Source organism: Diceros bicornis, chromosome 9, assembly GCF_020826845.1.
Source record: "Diceros bicornis minor isolate mBicDic1 chromosome 9, mDicBic1.mat.cur, whole genome shotgun sequence".
Taxonomy (NCBI): domain Eukaryota; kingdom Metazoa; phylum Chordata; class Mammalia; order Perissodactyla; family Rhinocerotidae; genus Diceros; species Diceros bicornis.
In genome coordinates, this window is record NC_080748.1 from 72372924 (window position 1) to 72393290 (window position 20367).

General features: G+C 36.8%; 1 protein-coding gene across 1 annotated transcript in view; it reads right to left on the reverse strand.

Annotated features, from left to right (window-relative positions):
* The window catches only part of UGGT2 (UDP-glucose glycoprotein glucosyltransferase 2), a 184825-nt gene that overhangs the window by 660 nt on the left and 163798 nt on the right, over positions 1 to 20367 (reverse strand). Inside the window, exons 37-38 of the mRNA XM_058548392.1 lie at positions 14704 to 14820; positions 10573 to 10699 (exon numbers count right to left, since the gene is read on the reverse strand). Of these exons, the coding sequence (XP_058404375.1) occupies positions 10573 to 10699; positions 14704 to 14820 (244 nt within the window). The remainder of the gene's footprint in view (positions 1 to 10572; positions 10700 to 14703; positions 14821 to 20367) is intronic.

Here is a 20367-nt window from a genome sequence, read left to right on the forward strand (position 1 = left end):
TTTAAATATCAGCGCTTAAATCTCACTGAGGTATGGGATACTGAAAAAGCATAGGTGCTGACTGAGGATCCTTTTGTTAGTTTAGTACCTACTTGCTTCATTATGTGACATGAGAATAGCTCTTTGTACATTATGGTTTCTATTAAATTGTATCATAACTTCGCCTTTTTACCCATCTAGAAGTGAGCTTCCATGAGTCTATAAGACAAGGGCCATACCTTATTTATCTTTGTTATCTCTAGGACCTAGCTCCTTGCCTGGAAATGGAGGCTTTGGAAAACACTAATACATTATTCACCACGCACAAAGTATTCTGTCATTAATGTAATGAAACAACAAAGAGCAGAAGACATATAGGGTCCTCTTCTAAGATGGGAGGACAGAGCATTTAAACACAGACGTAAGTACCACACAAATGCGAGAATCAATACTAACGAAGATTTAGAGAACAAAACGGCTTCTCCTTCTGCATCATTGAGCTGTCACATACCAACTGATTTAAGAACACTGAGAATTCAAAATGATATTTTCAGGCAGAAATTAATTAAAATACAATTTAAATGCATCCTGTTCCATAATTCAAGATGGCAGACTATGATTCTCTTTTCATTAAATTTTATTTGAAAGACAATAAATATATAAAGGAATAACAATAATGAGAATGGGAAGTGGTTACGAGACACTATTGGGGCAAAGTTATCAATGAATTTCTAAAAGAGGAAAACAGAATATACAGCTGAATACATAAATACACAGCTGAGATGATGAGTTGATTTTCCTGACGGAGGCTAGGAGAGGCTCCTAGCAGAAAACACTGGTGGGGAGCGAGTCAGACAGTGAAGTAATTAACTGAAGGACTGTCTGGAAAATCTGTGCCTGTCGGCTCCCCACTCTCATTATTTCTTCTGCATCTCAGAAGAAACTGACAACCCGGTGTTTACTTCAAAATAAAAAGTGGAAGACTGTTTTTGAAAAAAAATTGAACAATTTATTGAGAGAGATTTTCTTATGGGTGTGGATACTCTTGTGTAAAGTGCCTTCATTTTGGCTTTTGCCCTGGGTGGTGTGTGGGACAAGCTTTGATCTGTTCCGTGCCCATACACCTGAAGAGAAGCCTGCCAGTTCCACACCATGCCTATGTACCCAGAGCTACCAATGAATACTCCCATTCAGGGAAGAAGCTTATTGGAGAAAAGAGACACATCTACACCATGGCCAAGGAAACCCATGCAGGCTATCTACACCGACCAATCCAATCTTTCATTCTTAAACATACACAAAGGGTCCAGATCTCCAGGCATTTGAGGAAGACCAATAGCAAAGGAAAAAATGACTAAGATGAACACACAATACAACTCACCCAACGGAAACAAAGAAAACCAAGAGAACCAAAGAGATACTTAAAACAATTCTAATTAATATTTTCCAGAGATAACTGAAAAGTCAATGAAGCCATAAAACAAGAACAAATTGAAATTAAAAGGAAGCAAGCAGGAAAAAGAAAGATCTGTTGGAAATTAAGACGTGATTGCCCCTCTTAAAAAAAGATCAATAGGGTCCGGCCCAGTGGTGCAAGCGGTTAAGTGCACGCAATCCACTTTGGCGGCCCGGGGTTCACAGGTTCGGATCCCGGGTGCTCACCGATGCACCGCTGGTCAAGCCATGCTGTGGCAGGGTCCCATAGAAAGTAGAGGAAGATGGGCACGGATGTTAGCCCAGGACGAATCTTCCTCAGCAAAAAGAGGAGTATTGGCAATGGATGTTAGCTCAGGGCTGATCTTCGTCACACACACACACACAAAAAGATCAATAGAGGGTTGAAGATAAAGTAAAAAATTTTCCTAGAACACAGTGGGAAGATTAGGAAATATAAAAAACATATATAACCACAGAAATACAAAGAATCATAAGAGACCACTATGAACAATTATATATCAACAAATTGGACAATCTAGAAGAAATGGATAAATTCCTAGAAACATACAACCTACCAAGACTGAATTATGAAGAAACAGAAAATCTGAACAGACTAATTATTAGTAAGGAGATTGAGTCAATAATCCAAAACTTCCCAACAAACAAAAGTCCAGGGCCAGATGGCTACTCTGGTGAATTCTACCAAATACTTTAAGAATTAATACCAATCCTTCTCAAACTGTTCCAAAAAACAGAAGAGGGAACATGTCCAAACTCATTTTACAAGGCCAGTGTTAGCTACCCTGATACCAAAAGCAGACAAGGATGCTACAAGAAAAGAAAATTATAGGCCAATATCCCTGATGAACACAGATGCAAAAACCCTCAACAAAATATTAGCAAACCAATTTCACAATACATTAAAAGGATCATATGCCACGATCAAGGGATGCAAGGATGTTGAGTTCAACATCTGCAAATCAATCAATGTGATACACCACATTAGCAAAATGAAGGATAAAAAAATCATATGATTATTTCAACAGCTGCAGAAAAAGCATTTGAAAAAATCCAACATCCATTTATGATAAAAACTCTCAACAAGGTAGTACAGAGAGAACATACCTCAACTTAATGAAGGCCACATACGACAAACCCACAGGTAACATCATACTTTATGGTGAAAAGCTGGAAACTTTTCCTCTAAAATCAGAGACAAGACAAGGATGCCCACTCTCACCACGTTTATTCTACATAGTATTGAAAGTCCTAGCCAGAGCAATTAGGGAAGAAAAATAAATAAAAGGCCATCAAATCAGAGGGGAAGAAGTAAACTGTCACTGTTTGCAAATGATTATATATAGAAAACCCTAAAGACTCCACCAAAAACTATCAGAACTAATAAATGAACTAAGTTGCAGGATACAAAATCAATATACAAAAATCTGTTGCATTTCTATAGACTAATAACAAACTATCAGAAAGAGAAATTGAGAAAACAATCCCACTTACAACTGGGTCAAAAAAAAAAAAAAGGAATAAATTTAACCAAGGAGGTGAAAGATCTGTGCACTGAAAACTTTAGGACATTAATGAAAGAAATTGAAGACACAAATAAATGGACAGATATTCCATGCTCATGGATTAGAAGAATTAATATTTTATGTCCATACTACCCAAAGCAATCTACAGATTCAATGTAATCCCTATCAAAACTCCAGTGGCATCTTTCATAGAAATAGAACAAACAATCCTTAAATTTGTATGGAACTACAAAAGACCTTGAATAGCCAAAGCAATCTTGACAACGAGGAATAACGCTAGAGGCATCACACTCCCTCATTTCAAACTACATTACAAAGCTACAGTAATCAAAATAGTATGGTATTAGCAAAAAAACAGACACACAGATCAATGCAACAGAAGAGACCCAGAAATAAACCCATGTATTTATGGTCAATTGATTTAAAACACAGGAGCCAAGAATATACAATGGGGAAAAGACAGTCTCTTCAATAAATGGTGCTGGGAAAAGTGGACAGCACCATGCAAAAGAATGAACCTGGAACCCTATCTTATACCATATACAAAAATCAACCAAAAATGGGTTAAAGACTTGAACGTAAGACCCAAAACCATAAAACTCCCAGAAGAAAATATAGGTGGTAAGCTCCCTGGCATTGGCCTTGGTGATAATTTTTTGGATTTGATACCAAAAGCAAAAATAAACAAGTAGAACTACATCAAACTAAAAACCTTTTCCAAGCAAAGGAAACCATCAACAAAATGAAAAGGCAACCTATGGAATGGGAGAAAACATCTGCAAATCATATGTCTGATATGGAGTTGATATCCAAAATACAGAAAGAACTCATATAACTCAACAGCAAAAAAACCAAACAATCCTATTAAAAAATGGGCAGAGGATCTGAATGGACATTTTTTCCAAAGACAGACAGATGGCCAACAGCTACATGAAAAGGTGTTCAATATCACTAACCATCAGGCAAATGCAAATGAAAACCACAATGAGCTATCACCTCACACCTGTTAGAACGGCTATTATCAAAAAGACACGAACTAAGTATTGGCAAGGATGTGGAGAAAAGGGAACCCTTGTGCATTGCTGGCGGGAATGTAAATTGGTGCAACCACTCTGGAAAACATTACTGAGGTTCCTCAAAAAATTAAAAATAGGACTATCATATGATCTAGAAATTCCACTTCTGGGTATTTATCCAAAGGAAATGAAAACACTAACTCGAAAAGACATATGCATTCCCACATTCATGACAGCATTATTTACAATCGCCAAGACGTGGAAGCAATCTAAGTGACCATGAATGGATGAATGGATAAAGGAAATGTGGCATGTATATACAATAGGACATTCTTCAGCTATAAAAAAGAAAGAAATTTTGCCATGTGTGACAAAATGGATGAACCTTAAGGGCATTACGCTTAGTGAAATAAGTCAGACAGAGAGAGACAAATACCATATGATCTCACTTATATGCGGATTCTAAAAAAACTGAGCTCACAAATACAGAGAACAGACTGGTGGCTGCCAGAGATGGGGGTGGGGGATGGGCAAAATGGGCGAAGGAGGTCAAAGATACAAACTTCCAGTTATAAAATAAATAAGTCATGGGGATGTATTATACAGCATCGTGAATACACAATCATGTGTCAATGATGGGGATATGTTCTAAGAAACGCATCATTAGGCGATTTCCTCATTGCGCAAATATCACAGAGTCTAATTACTCAAATCTAGATGGTGTGTCCTATTACACAGCTAGGCTATATGGTACTAATCTTACGGGATCACTGTTGTATATGTGGTCCGTTGTTGACTGAAATGTCGTTATGTGGCACATGACTGTAGTTAATAATACTGTATTGTATATTTGAAAGTTGCTAAGAGAGTAGATCTTAAAAGTTCTCAACACACAAAAAAATTATTTTGTGACTATGTATGATAATGAATGTTAAATAGTCACCTCTATTTCTGTTGAAGAGGCAGTTGATAAAATGCCACCCATTCTTGATAAAAAAAACTTATTAAAATAGGAATCAATGGCTATTTCCTCGATATGATAAAATATCTGTTTTTTAGTCCAAAGCTACTATCTTACCTAATGGGGAAACGCAGAAGGTTGGCCAGGCAACATGAGAAAAAGAAAGGAGGCCTACTACCACCATTTTCAACATTGTGTTAGATATATCAGCCAAAGCAATTAGACAAGAGAAAGCAGTGTGAGGTACAAGAATTAGAAAGAGGAAAAATCATTTTTGTTTGCAGATAAGATGTGTGTATTCCTGGACAAACTCAAGAGAATCAAGTGAAACCTTACTATAAACAATATGAGAATTCAATATGATCATTGGAAATAAAACTTCATAAACAGAATAGTCTTTCTATGTACAAGTAAGCACCTGTAAGAAGATATACCGGAAGAGAAAATTCTATTTATAGTAGTAACAAAAAGGTAAAATTCCTAGGAATAAGCTTAAAAAGATATGTATAAAATCTATATGATTAAAATGAAACTGGACCTGGATTTGCAGAAAGACACAACATGTTCTTAGCCAAGAAGAACAGTCTTCATGAAGATGTCAATACTCCCTAAGCTAACTAATAAATTTAATGCAATCCTCCCTCTGCCTCCCCCTACTACTCCCTTCCTCCCTAAAAAACTCCAGGAAAGCATCTGGAACTAGATAAGCTGATTCTGAGACTTTTATGGAAAAATACACAAACAAGGACACCCAGGAAAAGAACAACAAAGAAGAGCAATGAGGGGTGATGAGCTCTACTTGTTATGAAAACATGCTGTCAATCTTCCATAATTAAAGTAGTGTGTGATGGGCACATGCATAGACAGAGACCAATAGCGCAGAATAAAAAGTGCCAAATGAGACATAAATGATATAGGAATTTAGTATATGACAAAGATGGCAACACAAATCTGTGGAATAATGATTATTAATTTTTTTCGTGTTGGACAACAATCCTTTAGGAAAAAAGAGCAAAAGATAAGAACAAACAGTTGAAAAACATAAGAAATACAGATAGCCCTTAAATATATGACAAGAGTCTCAACTTTATTCATGTTATGGGTTGAATTTTGTCACCCCTAAAATTCACATGGACTCCTAACCTCCAGTACTTCAGAATGTGACCTTATGTGGAGACAGGGTCTTCACAGAGGTAATCAAATTAAAATGAGGTTATTAGGGTAGACCCTAATCCACATGACTGGTGTCCTTATAGGAAGAGGAAACATGGGCACAGACGTGTACAGAAGGAAGATAATGTGAAGAGACACAGGAAGAAGACAGCCATTTACAAATCAAGGAGAGAGGCCTGGAACAGATCTTCCCCTCCCAGCCTTCAGAACAAACCAACCCTGACGACACTTTGCTTCCAGAACTGTGAGACAAACAATTTTTTTTGTTTAAGCCACCTAGTTTGTGGTACTGTGTTACAGCAACCCCAGCAAATGAATACAACTTATAATAAGAGAAACGCACAACTTAGTAAAAAAAAAATATACACCATAGCCTTAAAAATGGTTGCCTCTCTGGGTTTGGGTAAATAAAAGGGGACTTGCAATTTTATTCCATATACTTCCATGTTATTTTAATGTTTATAATGAACATGTCTTACAACTGTAATTAAAATTTAAGTGAAAAATCCAATAATCTCTTTTGTAAAATTTCTCTTATTTATACACATAACCATACACAAACACATAAACATGCAATTTTTCTTTAATTAAGATGGGGTCAATCATATTATAAAAATTATTCTAGAATCTATTTTTTAACGTAAAAATATACTGTCAGCACAAATACATCTATCTCAATTCTCTTGAAAGGCTACACTACATTTCATTGCATGTATCAATGTTTATATAATCAATTCTCTATTGATGGACAGATTTCTATTTCATTATTAAGAACAATGCTACAATAAACACAGTATACATACATCATTTTTATTTTTTAAATGTAAATTTCTTGAAGTGAATTGCTAGGTCAAAGGGCGTATATATTTTAAGTTTTACACAGTGTAAAATTTCAGGCCAATATCACTGATGAACATGGATGAAAAATCCTCAATAAAATACTAGCAAATCGCATACAACAATATGTTAAAAAGATTATACACCATGATCAAGTGGGATTTATTCCAGGGATGCAGGGATGGTTTAACATTCGCAAATCAATCAACGTAATACACCACATTAATAAAATGAAGAATAAAAATCACATGATCATCTCAATAGATGCAGAGAAAGCATTTGACAAGATACAGCATCCATTTATGATAAAAACTCTGAATAAAATGGGTATAGAAGGAAAGTACCTCAACATAATAAAGACCATATATGAGAAACCCACAGCTAATATCATCCTCAATGGTGAAAAACTAAAAGCCATCTCTCTAAGAACAGGAACCAGACAAGGATGCCCACTCTTACCACTCCTATTTAACATAGTACTGGAAGTCCTAGCCAGAGCAATCAGGCAAGAGAAAGAAATAAAAGGGATCCAAATTGGAAAGGAAGAAGTGAAACTGTCACTATTTGCAGATGACATGATTTTATATATAGAAAACCCTAAAGAATCCACCAGAAAACTTTTAGAAGTAATAAACGAATATGGTAAAGTTGCAGGATACAAAATCAACATACAAAAATCAGTTGCATTTCTGTACACTAACAATGAAGCAGCAGAAAGAGAAATTAAGAATACCATCCCATTTACAATTGCAACAAAAAGAATAAAATACCTAGGAATAAACTTAACCAAAGAGGTGAAAGATCTGTACACCGAAAACTATAAAATATTTCTGAAAGAAATTGAAGAAGACACAAAGAAATGGAAAGATATTCCGTGCTCTTGGATTGGAAGAATTAACATAGTTAAGATGTCCATACTTCCTAAAGCCATCTATAGATTCAATGCAATCCCTATCAAAGTTCCAACAACATTTTTCACAGAAATAGAACAAAGAATCCTAAAATTTATATGGAACAACAAAAGACCCCGAATAGCTAAAGGAATCCTGAGAAAAAAGAACAAATCTGGAGGTATCACACTCCCTGATTTCAAAATATACTACAAAGCTGTAGTAACCAAAACAGCATGGTACTGGCACAAAAACAGACACACAGATCAATGGAATAGAATCAAAAGCCCAGAAATAAACCCACACATCTATGGACAGCTAATCTTTGACAAAGGAGCCAAGAACATACAATGGGGAAAAGAAAGTCTCTTCAACAAATGGTGTTGGGAAAACTGGATGGCCATATGCAAAAAAATGAAAGTAGACCCTTACCTTACACCATACACAAAAATTAACTCCAAATGGATTAAAGACTTGAATGTAAGACCTGAAACTGTGAAACTTCTAGAAGAAAACATAGGCAGTACGCTCTTCGACATCAGTCTTAGCAACATCTTCTCAAACACCACGTCTGACCGGGCAAGAGAAACAATAGAAAAAATAAACAAATGGGACTACATCAAACTAAAAAGCTTCTGCACAGCAAAGGAAACCATCAACAAAACGAAAAGACAACCTAACAATTGGCAGAAGATATTTGCAAACCATACTTCTGATAAGGGCTTAATCTCCAAAATATATAAAGAACTCATGCATCTTACCAACAAAAAAACTACCAACCCAATTAAAAAATGGGCAAAGGACCTGAACAGACATTTCTCCAGAGAAGATATACAGATGGCCAACAGACACATGAAAGATGTTCAAAATCATTAACTATCAGGGAAATGCAAATCAAAACTACAATGAGATATCACCTGACGCCCGTCAGAATGGCTATAATTAACAAGACAGGAAACAACATGTGTTGGAGAGGATGTGGAGAGAAGGGAACTCTCATACACTGCTGGTGGGAATGCAAACTGGTGCAGCCACTATGGAAAACAGTATGGAGATTCCTCAAAAAATCAAGGATAGAACTACCATATGATCCAGCCATCCCACTGCTGGGTATTTATCCAAAGAACTTGAAAACACCAATTTGTAAAGGTACATACACCCATGTGTTCATTGCAGCGTTATTCACAATAGCCAAGACTTGGAAGCAACCTAAGTGCCCATCAACGGACGAATGGATAAAGAAGATGTGGCATATATACACAATGGAATACTACTCAGCCATAAGAAACGATGAAATCCAGCCATTTGTGACATCATGGATGGACATTGAGGGTATAATGCAAAGTGAAATAAGTCAGAGGGAGAAGGTCAAATACCGCATGATTTCCTTCATTAAGTAGTAGATAATAACAACAATAAACAAACACATAGGGACAGAGATTGGATTGGTGGTTACCAGAGGGGAAGGGGGGAGGGAGGAGGGTGAAAGGGATAATTCGGTACATGTGTGTGGTGATGGGTTGTAATTAGTATTTTGGTGGTGAACATGATGTAATCTATGCAGAAATAGAAGTACAATGATGTACACCTGAAAAAAAAAATAAATAAAGCCAGCTCCACTCTAAAAAAAAAAAAAAAAATTTCCTTAATTTATTCAGCTACTATATGTATATGTACATGAGAGTGCTCACTTGTCAACACTCTCACTAACTTTCCAATTTGATAAGAGAAACATTTCATCTCAATGTTTTGTGCATTTAAAAATTTTTGTGTGAGGTAATTATGTAAATTTTCCTCTCTTCCTTCCTTTTTTGCTTTCTTTCCTTCCCACCCTTCTTCCTCTGTCTTCTTTAAAATAGTAAAGAACGTTCGAGAGAGACAGGCACTGATGAGGAAAGGGAATTATGAGGGAATAAAGAAGTTTACATTAGCTTTGAAAGAACACTCAATACGTACTTGTTGAAGGTTTATATAGGATGATGAAATGCCAAGGTAACCATAGTTTTTTTAATGTAAGAAATGGGAACAAATCAAATTCAAGTCACCCTCCAGCCCATTACTAAGGCTACTAGAACAGGACTAGGTTTCCATAGAGAAACTTACATTATGTCTGAGATTACTTTTTTTATTTTTTATTTTTAGTTGGATATGCAGGCTTCTATTAAACATCAAGACTTGGATTTTCACATTTAGGCGAGTCAGCATGATCTTAAAGACAAGCGTTTCTTTTCTTTTTTTTTTTTAAAGATTTTATTTATTTATTTTTTCCCCCCAAAGCCCCAGTAGACAGTTGTATGTCATAGCTGCACATTCTTCTAGTTGCTGTATGTGGGACGCGGCCTCAGCATGGCCAGAGAAGCGGTGTGTCGGTGCACGCCCGGGATCCAAACCCGGGCCGCCAGCAGCAGAGCGCACGCACTTAACCACTAAGCCACGGGGCCAGCCCAAGACAAGCGTTTCTTTTCTTTTTATTTTCACCTCTATCTTGTGTTGGGAGGCTGATGCTATCCTACCCATCTATGGGGTGACAGAAATGGAAGCTACATCTGTGGGGGAATAGGTTTTCTATCCAAGTTTTAAATCTGTGAGCATAAACGAAATTCTTAATCATACCCAGACGTCCCTAAAGAAATTATGACCTAATCATTTGATCACTAAGAAATGAGTTTGTAATCTATTCTTATTTCACGTAATGCAACATACGGTTCCTACACCACTGCAGAATGACGACTCACTTGCATTTTTCTTCTCGTTTTCCAGGCGATCTAACAGCTGTCGTATCTCAGCATCGTACTCCACCCATTCTGGGGCAATCCTGGCAGCAGCTTTCAGTTTGGGTTCTTTTGTTTTGGGATTATTGCACTAAAAGTTTAAATAAAGTTTTGTTAATGAAAAACCATGCTCCAGGAAACATAAAGGAAATAATTGAGGACACTGCTGTGTCACTGAGCAAACAAAATGCAATTTTTACAAAGCAGAAGAGCCCTGAGTACTAGGTACCTGAAATACTGGAATCAGTCTAATGGTGAAAGGATCAAGTGAAATGACAAATCACAGTTTACGTAAGCAGTAAGTATTTAATGCAAATATCTCAATCAGAAATTTAAGTAAAAATTGTTTAAAGATACTCTGATGGTTCAAAAGAAGTCTGTCAAACAACTCTGTAAAATGTTTTGACAGATCTAATTGCATGACCATTCTGTAAAAGAACACAGCAGACTATACTAATAAATATTTTCTTTGGACTAAAAATCTGGTTTTATATACTTTATGTTTTCCACAGATAAAACTATTTGTCAGCCTTTAGAAATGTCTCGAGTTTCTTCAGCAAAAGCATCCATTCCCCTTCATATGCCTCTGTTATAATTAGCAATTGTGATGATATTAAAAATCAGTTAACTAGAACTCATTTGTCAAAATACTGGCAGTTATGAAATTCAGAGTAATCCAAAAATTCCCAAGCCTTAAAAATATTTAACTAGTCTGCTTAATAAGCACAGTGGAAAACCAGTGGACGTGGATCCCCAGTCCTCACAGTTACAACTCCACACTTAACTGGCAGTGACATCTGTACATGTCACTTAACTTTGTGTGCGCATGGGGGAATCTTAGTTTCTTCATTTGCAAAGAGGGAAACTAAAACAAGATCATCTCAAAAGGTTCCTCTAATATATAATCAATTTAAATTACTTAGTTAGCAATTGGTTCTACCATAGAGTTTCTTGGGAAATTAAATAAAGGTTAAATGGCAAAACATATACGAGAAGGTTGAGAAGAATCTGATTCTGGATATACTTGAAGGTACAGCTGACAAGATCTGCTAATGAGTTGGCTGTGAGCTGTGAGAAAAGAGAGGCATCAAAGATGACCCCCGCGTCTTTGGCTTGAGCAACATAAAGAATGGAGATGCTGTTGACTGAGACAGGCAAGATGATGGGAGGAGCATAAACCTCACCAAGTTACACAGGCATCCCATCTGCTCCTATAAAGCATTAAGACAGAGTGCGTCTTGAAGCTCACTTCTTCGTGACATTTTCTTGTGATTGCCATAACTTGCCTTCCCCTTAATGCCTAGAAGGCTGTTAGTTACAAGCCATGACCTTGTTGTCTCAATCCTTTCCTCACCAAATATTTTCAGTCATTCCATTGTGGATTTTTTTCCTACAGTAATATATTCCCGAAGTAAGCAAAAAACAGGATTTTCTTTGCAGAAATTAACTTTACAGGCAATTGTGTTCTATAAAGTGAAGACAATGGAACTATTTTCTCTTTTTAATTGTGTCAGAAACTACTAAAATAAAAATGCTATGTTTTCCTTAGTTTTTCATGCTATATTTTTTTGTTGTTGTTACAGTCTATATCAGTAGTTCTTAAATGGGGGGATCACACCCCTCAGGAGGCTTTGGCAAGGTCTGGGGACGGTTTTTCTTGGTTGTCATGACTGAGGGGTGCCGGGGTGCTACTGCCATCTAGAGGCCAGGGATGCTGCTAAGCACCCTACAATGCACAAGACAGTTCCTCCACAACAATTATGTGGTCCCAAATGTCAATAATGATCAGGTTGAGAAACCTTAATTGAAATAGAGAGTTGAGATAATATCATGACATTCATAAACACTCTCATTCTCACCTTCAATACCACTAATCATGCTTTTTCCTCTCCGTTAGGCCATTTCCTTTGGATTTTTCTGCATTCCCTTAACTTTTTTCCCCAAGATGATGGCCAAAAACGGCATGTTCTTTCATTTTTAAGTGTTTCTTGTGAGAGAGATGGTTAGGCTGCCCACCAAAATTTATGCCACCTGTCTTTCTTCGCTACCCACCCAGGAATGACGTTTCTCAGCTCCTCTGACATCTAGATGCGGCCACACAACCAATTCCCACCAGGGGGCCTTTAGGAGTCAGGATGCATCCCCGACACTCCTTTTACCCTTCCCTCCAGATCAACACCATCCAACAGAAATACGATGGAAATCATGTGTGTAATTTTAAATTTTCCAGTAGCCACATATGTAACAATGTAAAAGGAACAGGTGAAATAAATTTTAATACTATATTTTATTTAACCCAATATACCCAAAATGTTATCAGTCAATATGTAATCAATATAAAAATTAGTAATGAGATATTTTTGTATTCTTTTTATTGTGCTCAGTCTTCAAAATCTGGTGTGTATTTTACACCTCACAGCTCAAGTCAGACTACCAACATTTTAAGCGCTCAACGGCCATGTGTGGCAAGTGGCTGTCATACTGGACAGATCGGCTCCAGATGAATACTGATGATGAGAGGACCCAAGAGGATGAAGAAGCCGCAGATGGATGGAGACTGGTCCCTGAGTCACGATGTACAGGGAAGCTGCTCACTGACAGGACACCCTCTTAGGTCTGTACTTGGGTGAGTGTGAAACCACTGAAATTGGGGGTTTGTTAGAGTAGTTCATGTTAACCTAAGTATTAAAGGTCCCAAGGAGACCTTATGTCACCCAAGCTTAACACAATACAACCTTAATAACATCTTATGAGTTATGTGCAGTAATGTTCCTCACCTCTCTTTACAAAATGCCCTTGCTTTCTTCTTAACAATGCCACCTTACTTGTTTCTGCTACATTCTGTCACCTATGACTGCATTCCAACATGTTGGCATGCTACTTTTTTTTCTATACATTTCTACACATATCTGGAAAAATATCCTTATTTTTTATTGTCCTGTCTTATTTAGCTCAAAACTGTAAGAATTCTAAAATTTTTACTTTACTTTTCAGTGAAAATTTTGTATACAATTATTTTATACTTAAATTAGCATATAAAAACAATATGGTCAGAAAAAGAATAATGTAACTATTAAAGACAATATAGTATTGGAATGTAAGTTCTAGATAGTAGGACAATAAATTAGTTGGAAATATTTCATGTCTAGGAGAGTTAACTGTGTAGCAGAGTCAAACTGCTTAAAATGAAAATCTGAGAAAAACATTTCTTAAAAATGAGTAAGGAAGAAAAATAGACATGTATAGGATAATTGAAGCAGACATAGAATTATTTTGGCTGTCTTTATTTGGGAAAAGTATTGGCAGGAGAACTAAACTGAAGACATATTAAGATGACAGCTAATCCACAAACATTTCAGCCTGCTCATGGCCTTTCTCTCAAAAGCCCTTGTGTAGAAGAGAGTTAACGTAGCAGGCCTGAGACTGCTATTCTTAGAGAGGACTGCTTGCAAGACTGGCCCCTGGCTGGCGTCTGGGAACTTGGGTTTCAGGAGTGTTCCCACCATTCCCTGATAAGAATGGCTCACTGTGCTGAAACTGTGCAAACAATACCGTTTATGCTGAACACCTGCTCTCCTTCTGGATGCTGGGAATTTGGGTGTGTGCCAGGCAGAGGGGGTTACATGACCAGCTCCCAATAAGAAGCCTGGGCTTTGGCTTCTAATAAGCTTCCCTGGTAGATGACATTTCACATGTGTAGTGGAATTCTTCACAGCTTAAGGAATTAGGCTTCTCCTGTGTAACTGCACAGGGAGAGGACTCTTGGTAGCTTGCACTTGGTTTCCTCTGGACTTCACCCCGTGTGCCTTTTCCCTTTGCTGACTTTGTTTTGTATCCTTTCACTGGAATAAATCACAGCCTGAGCATGACAATATTCTGAGTCCTGTGAGTCCTCTTAGTGAATCATCAAACCTGGGGTGGTCTTGGGGGACCCCTGACACAGCTCTATACTTGCCAACCCAAGTAAATGTAATAGTAAATAAAAGGCTAAGCAGCAGTGTGCCGTATGTGTGCCATTCCATTTGTAACAGAAAAGTATTTCTATTTGAACATTCTCATACTTGCTTATATACAAATGAGAACACAGACACTCACCAGATCAATTGTTTTAGCTCTTTCTTTGGACTCGTCATCACACCAGGTTTCACACCACAGCCAGTCTTGAGGAAGAGACTTAATGGCGACTTGGTAAATCATATTATTGGGAAGATCCTACAGAAAAAAATGATTTACACAAAGAGGTGTAGAAATTAGAGTCAAAGTGAAAGAAGTTGAATGTGTCATTTAGATTATAAACAGATCCTAGAAAACATAAACAAATCTGAGATATCGCTACATTTTTAAGCTTTAAATACTTAACTGACCCAATCACCTTGTGCCATGAATGAACCCATGCACTAGAACCGAGCCCATACCTGCCCTGGACTTCCCCTCTAGCATCAGGGATGAAGAGGGAGGCCCACAAACCCACCACTCCACACTCCTCCAAATGGACAGCCTCACTACCTCTATCTCCCTTGAAACTCCAAGATTAATCCCTCACACTGTGCCTTCTATTACTGTTTATGTCAGTCACCACCACACCCTCCAGATTCTGAGGTGACCTTTCATTCCCCTGTTAGGAAATAATGCTCCATGAATATTTTCAAAAACATTTCTGCATGCTTAGGGCTTTCTAAGTAAAGATTTCTGGCACCTGGGTTAAAGGATGTTTAAGTGGGAAATGAGCCTAATAAGTTAGAGAGAGAGACCTCTGGAGAGACTTAGACATGCCTTTCCCAGAGCTATTTGTTCATATGCCAGGGGTTGTAGAGCCCTTTCCCACCTTTCCCCAGAGAATCTGTTTACATTCCAGAGCAAAGGCCATGCTCCTTCTCTCTCCCAGAGGCCACGAGGGGTATATGTGTTAGTTGTTCTATTTACGCTTCAAGATTAATAATTTTCGGGTTCTTCTCTTCACACTCTTATTAAACATCAAACTAGAAGTCCCAGCTGATGCAACAAGACAAGAAAAGGAAATAAAAGGTATACAGATTGGTTTGGAAAGGAAGCAATAAACCAGTCTTTGTTCACAGATGACAGTATTGTTTATGCAGAAAATCCCCCAAATTAACAAAAAAAACCCCCTGGAACTAAGAAGCAATTATAGCAAGGTTTTACGATACAAGGTTAATATACAAAAGTCAATTACTATATACCAGCAATGAATAATTAGAATTTGAAATTAGAAACACAGTATCCTTTACATTAGCACCGAAAAAACCCACAAAAACCTAGCAAAATATGTTGCTCCACATGAGGAAAACTACAGAATTCTGATGAAAGAAATCTAGGAAGATCTAAATAAATGGAGAGATATTCCATGTTCATGGATAGGAATACTCAATACTGTTAAGATGTCAATTCTTCCCAACTCGATCTATAGATTCAACACAATCCCAATCAAAGTCCCAGAAAATTATTTTGTGAATATCGATCAATACATACTAAGTTTATATGGAAAGGCAAAAGACCCAGAATAGTCAACACAATATTGAAGAAGAAAGTCAGAGAAGGACACTACTGAACTTGAAGTCATACTATTAAAATCAATAGTAATTAAGACAATGTGGTTTTGGCAAAAGAATAGACAAAAGACTAGTGGAATAGAACAGACAGTCCCAAAATATGGGAATTCTTTGTACTTTCTGCTCAATTTTTTTCTGTAAACCTAAGTGATCTATGAAAAAAAAGCTTAATTTTTTCCAACACCCTTATTCTTGGAATCCATTCCTTAAATAACCTGGTCTGTCATCTTATCTCAGCCACTTTCTCCCAGGGTCATGTCCTAGCCAAGTCCTATGTAATTTCAATTTCATGCTCCCACTCTCTGACTACCTCTTGATTTTCAGTTCACTCCTTCAAGTACTCAGATATCAATACCCTTTGACCCTCACTGGGACCTCCAATCAACTGATTCTTCTAGTATTTCATTGTCCCTCACTCCCTGATGTCTTTGCTCCCTCACTTACGTGGCTTAACTTCCATGGTTAATCATTATAGTTAATCTCTTGAATATACTCTCCATCGTCTTACTCTTCTCTCACTTAGTGGTACGCACTTGGCAAAATTATAGTCCTGGTTAAATCCAAACCTCTGCACTTGTACTCATGCAACCAAACACGGCTGGTAAAACACACAGACACACACACAACCCATGTAGACTGTTTTCATTTTAACCTCATGAATATGAATCTTAAGGGGGACCTTAATGCTGTCAGACAATATATACATATGTCTGTTCTGTTCTAACACTTTCTTAGCTGACTATTTCAGGCATTCTCCTCTTACATTCTCCCTTACTCCCTGTGTAACCAATAATGTACTTTTTCTCTCTGTGGATTTGTCTAGTCTGGACTTTCCACATAAATAAAATCATATAACATGAAGTCTTCTCTTATGTCTGGCTTCTTTCACTTAGCATAATGTTTTCAAGATCCATCCTTATTGTAACATGTATTAGTACTTCATTCCTTTTTATGGCTGAATAATATTCCATTGTACAGATATACCACATTTTGTTTAACCATTCATCAATTTATGGGCATTTGGGTTGTTTCCACTTTCCAGCTCCTATGAATAATGCTGCTATAAACATATGTGTACAAGTTTTTGTGTAGACCTATGTTTTCAATTCTCCTGGGTATATACCCAGGATTGGAATTGCAGAATCATATGGTAACTCTATGTTTAACTTATTGAGGACCTGCCAAACTGTTTTCCAAATTGGTTACGCTATTTTACATTCCTATCAGCAGTGGATGATGGTTCCAATTTCTCCATATCCTTGCCAATGCTTTTATTGTCCATCATTTTTTATTATAGCCACCCTAGTGGGTATGAAGTGGTATCTCATTGTAGTTTTGATTTGCAGTTCTTAATTACCAATGACACTGGAGCATCTTTTCAAATATTTATTGGCCACTTGTATATCTTCTTTGGAAAAATATCTATTTAAATCCTTTGACCATTTTTTAAACTGGTTATTTGTCTTTTTGTTATTGAGTCATAAGAGCTCTTTATATGTTCTGGATACTAGTCTTTTTATCAGTATATGACTTGGAAATGTTTTCTCCCATTCTGCGGGTTGTCTTTTCACTTTCTTGTGTCCTTTAATGCACAAAAGTTTTTAATTTTGATGCTGTCCTATTTATCTTTTTCTTTTGTTGCTTAAGAAATTATTGCCTAATCCAAAGTCACAAAGATTTATGCCAATATTTTCTAAGAGTTTTATAGTTTTAGCTCTTCTATTCAGGCCTTTGATCCTTTTTGAGTTAATTTTTGTATATGGTGTGAGGTAGGGATCCAACTTCATTCTTTACATGTGGATAGCCTGTTGTTCCAGCACCTTTGGTAAAAAAGCTATTCTTTCCCCATTAAATTATCCTGGCATGCTTGTCAAAGATCAAGTGACCACTGATGCATGGGTTTATTTCCAGACGCTCAATTCTAGTCCATTGATCTATACATCTAACCCTATGCTAGTCTACTCAGTGTGCATATTTAAAGGGTACAGTGTGATAAGTTTTGCATATAAATATTCCTATGACACCATGACCACAATCAAGATCGTTGAATATATCCATCATCCTCAAGTTTCCTTGTGCCCTTTTGCAATCCTTTCCTCCTGTCCTTCCCACGTTCACCCTACCCAGTTCCTGGGCAAGCATGAAGTGCTTTTTGTCACTATGGATTAGCCTGCATTTTCTAGAATTTTATATAAATAGAATCACACAATATGTATACTTTTCGGCTTGGCTTTAGATCAGCATAATTATTTTTAGATTCATCCATGTTATATCTATGAAAAATTCATTTCTTTTGACTGTTGAGTAGTATTGCATTCTATGGATATATCACAATCTTTTTATCCAATCTCCTCTTGATAGACATTTGGGTTTGTGGTAGGCAGCTTCTGATATGGCTCCCAGTGATCCCTGCCTCCTGGTATCCATTCTCTTGCGTAATTCTTTCTCCTGGAGTGTGGCTGGATCTCGTGACTTCCTTCTAACAACAGAATATGACAAAAGTAATGGGATATCAGTTCTGTGATTAGATTACAAAAGACTGTGACTTCTGTTTTGCTGGCATTCTCTCTCCTCTGACCCTCTGGCATGTTTGCCTTAATGGAGAAGGTCATCTGGCAAGAAACTGATGATTGCCTGAGGTCAACAGCAAGCAAGGAAATAACGCCTGCAGTGAAACAGTTCTTGAAAAAGTGAATCCTGCCCACAACCATGTGAGTGACCTTGCCCAGTCAAATCTTCAGATTAGATGGCAGTCCCTGGGTCAACACAATGATTGCAGCCTTCTGCAAGACTGTGAAGCAGAACACCAAGGGAAGTCAGGCCTGATTCCTGCCCACAGAAACTGTGTGTTATTTAAGTTGCTACGTTTTGGGGTAAGTTGTTATATAGCAATAGATATCTAATACAAGGTTGTTTCCAGGTTTTGGTTTTTACAAATAAAGCTACTATGATTATTCATGCACAAGCCCTTGTGTAGACATATGCTTTCATTTCTCTTGGGTAAATACCTTGCAGTGGAATGACTGGTCACATGGTAGGTGTAAGTTTAAATTTATAAGAAATCACCAAATAGTTTCTCAAAATGGCTGTACCATTTTACATTCTCATCAGCAATGTATGAGAGTTCTAGCTGCTGCACATCCTTGTCAACACTTGGCACAGTCAGTCTTTTTAATGTTAACCATTTTAATAGGTGTGTAGTTTTAATTTTCATTTCCCTATCAGCTAATGAGCTTTAGCATCATTTCATGAGCTCACTGTCACTTGATCATCATCTCTGGTGAAGGGTCTGTTAAAATATGATTAAAAAAAAATCAGATGGTTGACTTTCTTATTAGTGAGTTTTGAAAGTTCTTTATATATTTATCAATTTTTTTCTTTTGTGAATTGTGCCTTTAACATCATATCTGGAAAAAAAAAGAAAATCTCTGCATAATCCAATGCCATAGACATTTCCTTCTATCTTCTTCTAAAAGTTTTATAGTTTTACATTTTAGCTTTAGATCTATGATGTGTTTTCAGTCAATTTTTGTATATGGTGCGTGTTACCAATTGGAGGTTTTTGCTTTGCATACAGATGTCTAATTGTTCCAGTACCACTTGGTGAAAAGGCTATCTTTTCTCCACTGCACTGCCTGTGCACCTTTGTCAAAAGTCAACTGATTATATTTACGGGTCTAATTCTAGATTCTCTATTCTGATTCATGGACTGAACTGTCTATCTTTACATCAAATCACACTGTTTTGATTACAGTAGCTTCATATTAAGTTTTGAAATCAGATAGTATAAGACCTCAAACTCTGTTCTTTTTCAAAGTTGTTTTGGTTATTTTAGGTCTATTGCATTTCTATATAAACTTTAGCATCAACTTTGTCAATGTATACAAGAAAGTCTATAGGGAAAAAAGCCTATACTTTTGTTGAACTGCATTAAATCTAGAGATCAATTTGGGGAGAAATCACATCTTAACAGTATTAAATATCCTGACTCATGAACAAGGTAGATCTCTCTACTTATTTAGATGATCTTTAATCTCTCTCAGCAGTGTTTCAGAGTTTTCAGTCTATACATCTTAAGTCTGATTGATTGTTGTCGTTAATTTAAAAAATGCTGTTAGAAATAGCATCATCTTTTTAATTTCAATTTCCAATTGTTTGTTGTTAGTACACAGAAGTAGAATTGATTTTCATA